Genomic DNA, 7,185 nt, shown 5'->3' with positions numbered 1-7,185 from the left:
ATGGAGGTGGGGGCATTATTAATGCAAGCAAACAATGCTTCCATCAATGAAAATATGTTAACTTGATATTTTAACAATCAGAAAAAGCAAAAGACATAACTTGATATTTTACAGCAAAACAACCATATCATAACTTTATTCATTAAAGGAGTGACTTTCATATTCATAAATTATTATTGAGTATTATATTAAGTCTGGTACAAATTCAAATACATTGAATGATTACACAAACATATAAAATTCATTTTAGAATAAATTGTTGGTTTTTTTGTTGCCTGTTATATATTTATGCCACCAACACCTGAAAAACATGTTTTTTAAAAATTAAACACAATAGTCTGGGTAATTGGTTACATTTAATATATCCCAGTTGCTTTAAAAAGTGGAATATATATTATATATAATTATTAAACGTGAAATACATAAAAAAATAAACAAGAAACTAGACACTTTGCTCTAACAATTGCCAAAAAAAAAAAAGAATAACAAAAACATCAAGTACCAAAGATAACCAAATTACTCTTTGTATATAAGATGAAGACCAAACTAAGTACCTGGTTACCATTAAAGTGTCTCAGTTGCTTTAAAAAGTAGAATATTATAATATATAGTTATTAAACGTGAAATACAAAAAAACACACAAGAAATTGGGTACTTTTCTCTAACAATTGCCACAAAAAAAAAATAGCAAAAACATCAAGCATCAAAGGTAACTAGCTACCCTTTTGTATATAAGATGAGACAAAAAAAAAGTACCTAGTTACCATTAAAATATCCCTGAAAACTAATTAAATATATACAGATAAAGAACACAAAAAAGATCAAAAGATATATAAAATAGTTTTAAGTAACCATGGTCTTACAATATTAGCAATTTAACATATACAAGTATCCAACTAACTATCTGTCATCATTTCCAAAAGTCAAATATCATTTCCAAAAGCTGATATAGTCTAGAGTATAGAAAAAATAAAAAAAGTCTAATATCATTTCCTAAAGCTTCCTAAATAACATATGCACCAGTCTTCCTCCTCTTCTGCCTCTTATCCAAAAGCTTTTCACTAAACTCATTGTTAGTCAAATATCCATCTTCTTGTTTCTTCTTCCCATGAAAATACAAGCTAACAGCAATGTCTTGGCGAAGCAACTGAGTATCAAGTTCTTTTGGCATCTCGGCATTCGCCATTCGCCACTCAAAACCTCCACTCTTTGAAGCTGCAGCACTCCGTACGCCGAAGTAAGTCGGCTCCGATTGACGACTATGAAGACCACAACTCGCCTCTGTTCACCTGCACTCAACTCCGATGGTCGCCCGCCTTCAAGCTCGTGGTCGGATTGCCCCAATATTGCAGAAAGCCCCAAATCACCACATATGGGTATGAAGCTTTTGTAAAAAGTAAATGAAAACAAGAACTGAAAGAGTCGGTTTTGTAAAAAGTAAATAAAAACAAAATGTTTTAATATATAAAATCAATTAAAAAGTTAAAATACTGTACATTGATTTTTTTTTTAACTAAATAGCCAATTTAAAATATTTGAAATAACATGTAAATTACATGATTACCCTTCTACTTTTATAAAATATCATTAGTAATCAAAATATGGCATAATGATAACTTAATACAAAATTATGGGAAAAAAAACCCATAATAGTGAATAAAATGTGTCAAAAGCCATAAAATAACACTTGTAAAAAAAAAGCCATATTTTTGAAAACTTTCTTAAAAAAACCATATAAAATGTAATTTCCTCTTTTTAAAAAGGGTACCAAATGGGCCCTAGAAAAAAGATAACCCTTAAAACTGATTTCCCTTTTTTCTAAATAAATTATTAAATTAGAAATGATTAAAATTGAAATATAATTTTTTATATTATTTTTACAAACTAAAGAACATAATGTATAATTATTTTACAAACCCAATTAATAACTTTTTTTTAAGGCAAGCTTTAAGGCGGTAAAAAAAAATAGAAAATATAAACAAATATATTTATATATTGTGCTTCTACTGAAAACTGCAAAGTAGCATATCACCAGGCTACATCTGTTGCATCTTCTTGTCGCAACCCACGCCTCAAGATCTGAATCCTCTCCCTCTAAATCTACCTCTCCTCTAAGGTCTGTATGTTTTTTTTTTCTTTTATAGAAACCTTTGTTCAGATCCGGCGCAATTGTTCCGATTTCAACACACAATTTCTCATTTTTGCAGATCCAATGGATTTCATGAAGGTTTTTGATCAGACGGTTCGCGAAATGTCGGTTTTCTCTCCTCACCTTACTGATTTGTGCAATTATTTTATTTTTATTATTCCCAAAAATTTTGATTTCTCCAATATTTGAATCAGAATTGGATGAACTTTGATTAATTTTGAAATTTGCAGAAAGAGGGAGGTTAATTTGAAGGTCTTGAAGGTTCCGGAGATTGAACAGAAGGTAATTCAGTAAAATACGATCGAATGTTTATATTTTATCAAACTATATTTGAAGTTGTTGGCTAGTAGTATTACAACAACGGTGTTTGAGTGTTTTTTTTTTTTTTTTGGATTGGGTTATGATCTTTTTTGTTGGTTTAGGTGACACTCTAATTATTGATACAGGTATTGGATGCAACGGACAATGAACCTTGGGGTCCTCATGGCTCTGCACTAGCAGAGATAGCGCAAGCCACTAAGAAGTTGTATGTACTTACTAACCGATTAACTTTTTATTCCATGTTTTTTTATTTTTCCTTTTAATATGAAATTTTCGTACTAGTAATGTGTTTTGGGGAAAGAGAAGCTCATACTCTTGCCATGGTACTAAATTTGAACGAGCTTCGATGTTTTTTCAGTACGGAGTGTCAGATGGTTATGAATGTGTTATGGACAAGATTAACAGAAACCGGCAAAGACTGGCGCTATGTCTATAAGGTGCCTTTGTAATTGTTATTACATTATCCATAGAACATGAGACGAGAAGCTAGAGGTTTATGTGTGTGTGGAAAATCTCGTTAAGCAATGAGCCTTTTCATGCTTTCATTGTTTGAAACTCATTGTTTTGTATTAGGCGTTAACTGTGATCGAGTATTTGGTGGCACATGGATCTGAACGCGCTGTTGATGACATTATTGAGCATACTTTTCAAATTTCGGTGAGTGTTAAAGATATTTGAAAGGTTGAGTTGTCATTTTATGTTTACTTCATTCTCTTATTTTGCACTTTTATTGGTGAAGTCATTATCGAGTTTCGAATATGTTGAGCCAAATGGGAAGGATTCAGGGATTAATGTGAGAAAGAAGGCAGAAACCATCGTGGGTCTTTTGAATAATAAAGATAAAATACAAGAAGTTAGAAACAAAGCTGCAGCAAACCGTGACAAGTAAGAAAGGAATTATATGGTTTTGCTTCAACTTGTATGAAATCTATTTGCATTTATTTCAGTTGTTTACTAACCACTGTTATTAGGTTCGTTGGACTTTCATCTACAGGAATATCTTACAAGTCAAGTTCAACTTCATACGGTAGTGGCAGCTACCAAAGTGATGACCGCTATGGAGGCCTTAGCAGCAAAAGAGATGGTGATAGGTTCAAGGATAGCTATAGAGACAAAGATCAATATGAAGAAGAAAAGAATGATAAGGATACTTATAGTAGGACACGCCGTGGGGCTACTAGTGAGAACCAAGGAAGCACCTTGACGAAGGGTTCGAAAAAGTACGGCAGGTATAGCTTTTGTTACTGATAGTAATATATTTTTCAATTTCTTAGTTTTCCTTCAAACAAGTGGGACTTATTGTATGAATTCTAACACAAAAAATGTATTTTTAGGGGAAATTAGTGGCTGCAAGCTCCAAATTCTAGTTTTAATGTCTTATTTGCATTATTGGCACCAAAGATGAATCTTTTTTTCGGCATAATTATGAAAATGTTTTTTAGTCAATGTGTCTTGGTGTCGTGCTCATTTTTCCTCTTAAGTTTATGACTCCAACGGTTGTTTGCATGCTAATTGCATTGATGAATATCAAAATGCCATCAAAGAAACATCTTTATTAAGACTTACCTTCCGAGTCTCATAATATTGTTGGATTTTCACAGCAGATATTTCTATTTATGTTTTCCCTTTAATTTCCTTCTATCACTACAGGCACATGTTGCTTGCAGCACAACAATAAATCACGCAACATACTGGCTGTTTAATTTTATATTTCACCAATTTCAAAATGTTTATGTAGCTGGAAAGATTAAAATAATGTCAGAAACTAAATCCAATTATTCTGATAAGTACAGTTTAGTTCCTGCTCAAAGCTCAAGCCAGCCTATAGGCAATGCTGAGGATGATTTTGATGACTTTGATCCACGCGGGACTTCCACTGCAAGTAAGTAGTCTAGTCAAAAAGATGCAATTTTAATTCAAATTAAGGCAGGAAATAAGCCTTGTTGTAGACGGTCCCTCATTGGTGATGGACTTGTGAGCAGAAATACTGTTACTCTGGGTAATAGGTAGGATTGTTGCACACATTTGTGAAGGTTATGTTATGTAGCATGGCATCTTTTGTGGATATTACACCATCCTGATTGTGGTCTTGGTTGCTATATAGTTTTTGTTCAGGGAAGCATTGTATTGACGACATTCATTTGGTTAAATTAACACCCTTCTCAGTTTTTTTTTTTCGACAATGGGGGAGGTGGGATTTGAATTTGGGATCTCCTCTTTGTGAGGAGAGGTGTAGTGTCACTAGGCCATGCCTATGACCACAACCCCAACACAGTTGATAACATATTTCCTGTTCTATTATTAAATTATTATGAGAGAATTTTGATAATACCGGGTGGTGTATCCATTAGTGTTTTAGGCCACTCTGCAAAATTTTGTTATATTATTATGAAAATTAGCTTTAATTTATTGGCAGTTAAATATCTGTTTATGCCCTACAACAATTACGTTTTATGATCTTCTCATATCAAGTCAATAAATTTTGTTTATGCCAAGTTGTTTGAATAACTACTGGTATATTTAGCCATATAGTGACCGTTTCTGATTGTGTAAAATTCCTTGCATATGGGTTTTTAAATATTTGTGTGATCATGTTATATTTATTAAAGTCAACACTAATGTCTAAAGAATTATCTTTTATATAGTACAATTTGTTGCTGCTTCAACAAATGCAATTACTTGAAAAAAAAAAAACTTCTTCCTGTTATTGGTATTCATTATCTTTTTTAATTTTATATTTTTACAGAGCCTGCTGGAAGCTCTAATCAGGTGGATCTGTTTGGGGGAAGTTTGATTGGAGACCTCATGGATGCTCCTACACCTGCTCCATCCGAAAATCCTGCTATGCATAGCAGTTCATCGCAGGTTGATCTGTTTGCTGATGCAACTTTTGTCTCGGCACCACCTAAGGTAGAAACTAAAACAAGTTCTCAAGCTGAGGTGAGATTTTTTTTTCTTTTTCAGAAATGCAGCTACATGGCTCCTTATGATTTTACATTTGAATTGATGTTGGCAATAAACTTGGTCGTTAATATTGTATCATTATGGTTAGGTTGATCTGTTTGCTGATGCAACCTTTGTATCGGCACCACTTCAGGCTGAAACTGGAGCAAGTTCTCAAACTAAGGTGAGTCCAAGGTTTTGAAATGTAGATGCCTGGCTACCATTGCACATTTGATGCTGTTATACTTGATCTTTCACGTGGCATTGTTTAGGATCCTACTGTCCAAAATTCGAATGAGTTCTATTTGTCGTTTGCATTTAACTTTATTTATTCATATTAGGGGTAAGAAAAAAGGTATTTCTCAGATATGGTGTACAATGATTTGAGTCTTCTATACATTGTGAATTGTTTTAGCCAGATTTGCTCTAAATGCAGTGTAGCTAATCTTTTTTAGATGCTCGTGGTAGTATTATTTTATTAATTTATAATATTATTTGATGGTTAAATTTCCATTTCTTCTGCTCTAATGAACTAGTTTCATAATTGTACATACAGATCGATGTTGATCTTTTTGGGTCCCAACCAACCATGTCTTCTTCAGCTTCTTCCACAGTGGACAGTTTTGCAGCCTTTGACACAGTTCCTCAGCCAGAAACCAAGTCCACTAATGCTGCACCAACAAACTATAACATTGTGGATCCCTTTGCTGCAGTTCCGCTTAACAATTTTGATGATTCTGATCCTTTTGGCGCATTCACCTCTCATTCTGATTCAGCACCATCAGAACCTCCCCAAAATTCTGTCAATAACAGCAGTCAAAGTCAGTTGAGTGGAAATCTCTCATTGGACTCACAGTCTTCAGCCAAAAAGAATACTTTCCAAGTGAAATCTGGAATTTGGTCAGATTCACTAAGCCGTGGATTGATCGATCTTAATATATCTGCTCGTAAGTTTATCTATCTCTACTTAATGTATCACTTTTCCTTTCATTTTCCCTTCTTTGTCCCTCCAAACTTGTTATTGCAAACCAAGTCCACAAGAATACCTGGTTTATGTCTTAAAATGGCATTGATCTGAAATGATTACGGAGTCTCCGCCTTCATTTTACATAGATGCTTGCTGGGAGTGTTTGTAATTCCTCTGTTTTATGAATGCATTTGCAGCCAAAAAAGTATCTCTGGTGGACGTCGGGGTCGTGGGTGGATTAGGTGATGGATTTGATGAAAGTAACAAAGGACCCCCAACTTCATATTACATTGGAAAAGCTATGGGTTCAGGGTCCGGACGATCTGGGATTTCATCTTCTCAGGCAGCGGGAGCGGATGATTTTTTCTCGAGCCTCAGTGGTCAACAGTATCAATATGGTGGCTTCCAAAAGTAATTACTTAATTTTTTATTTCTCATATTGTGTCGTCATATTCTTTATGCCTATTTGGCCACTTATATATATAGAAAAACCCCAGCGTTGTGTCGTGCTTGGTTTCTCTTGTTCACATATGCATTTTTAAGATGATTCATATTTGAGTAATATGTTAATTCTGAGATTTGTTTTCCAGTACATTGCAACGATTATCGTTCTTAATTTTGTGACTTGTTCCCCAAAGTTTTCTAGTTTTGTTCTGTATAGCAAACCCACATCAACTTTAAAACGGTGTCGCATGAAGGTTTGAAATTACAAAAGAAATGAATAGGTGAGTATTTATATATATTATATATAAAAGAGATTTTTTTTTAGGAGATTACGAAACACTCTAAAATATCTATCTTATTT

The 7,185-nt window shown here is 33.6% G+C and overlaps 1 protein-coding gene across 2 annotated transcripts; it reads left to right on the top strand.

Annotated features, from left to right (window-relative positions):
* Nucleotides 1–1,977: 1,977 nt before the first annotated feature.
* LOC133807129 (clathrin interactor EPSIN 1) lies at nt 1,978–6,972 on the top strand. 2 transcript variants are annotated; one of them, XM_062245291.1, is made up of 13 exons: nt 1,978–2,116; nt 2,208–2,253; nt 2,380–2,431; nt 2,596–2,675; nt 2,829–2,907; nt 3,044–3,127; nt 3,210–3,355; nt 3,442–3,690; nt 4,264–4,352; nt 5,217–5,410; nt 5,523–5,597; nt 5,970–6,360; nt 6,578–6,972. In XM_062245291.1, exons 2-13 carry the CDS (start codon nt 2,213–2,215, stop codon nt 6,793–6,795), a joined length of 1,698 nt encoding a protein of 565 aa, XP_062101275.1. In that variant the 5' UTR covers nt 1,978–2,116; nt 2,208–2,212; the 3' UTR covers nt 6,796–6,972. The 2 variants fall into 2 exon arrangements, with proteins under 2 accessions (XP_062101275.1, XP_062101274.1); XM_062245290.1 differs by having other exon boundaries at nt 3,442–3,699.
* Nucleotides 6,973–7,185: the final 213 nt, after the last annotated feature.

Source organism: Humulus lupulus, chromosome X (assembly GCF_963169125.1).
Source record: "Humulus lupulus chromosome X, drHumLupu1.1, whole genome shotgun sequence".
Classification (NCBI taxonomy): domain Eukaryota; kingdom Viridiplantae; phylum Streptophyta; class Magnoliopsida; order Rosales; family Cannabaceae; genus Humulus; species Humulus lupulus.
The sequence above is the reverse complement of the archived record's forward strand: the minus strand, read 5'-3'. Positions and strand labels throughout refer to the sequence as shown.

What these genes read in the sequence shown, in the direction of transcription:
- LOC133807129 (XM_062245290.1), top strand. Translation starts at nt 2,213, where the DNA reads ATGGATTTCATGAAGGTTTTTGATCAGACGGTTCGCGAAAT. An exon ending in GATCAGACGGTTCGCGAAAT is followed by an intron (nt 2,254 to 2,379) that starts GTCGGTTTTCTC and finishes TGAAATTTGCAG; the next exon opens with AAAGAGGGAGGTTAATTTGA. An exon ending in AAACAAGTTCTCAAGCTGAG is followed by an intron (nt 5,411 to 5,522) that starts GTGAGATTTTTT and finishes CATTATGGTTAG; the next exon opens with GTTGATCTGTTTGCTGATGC.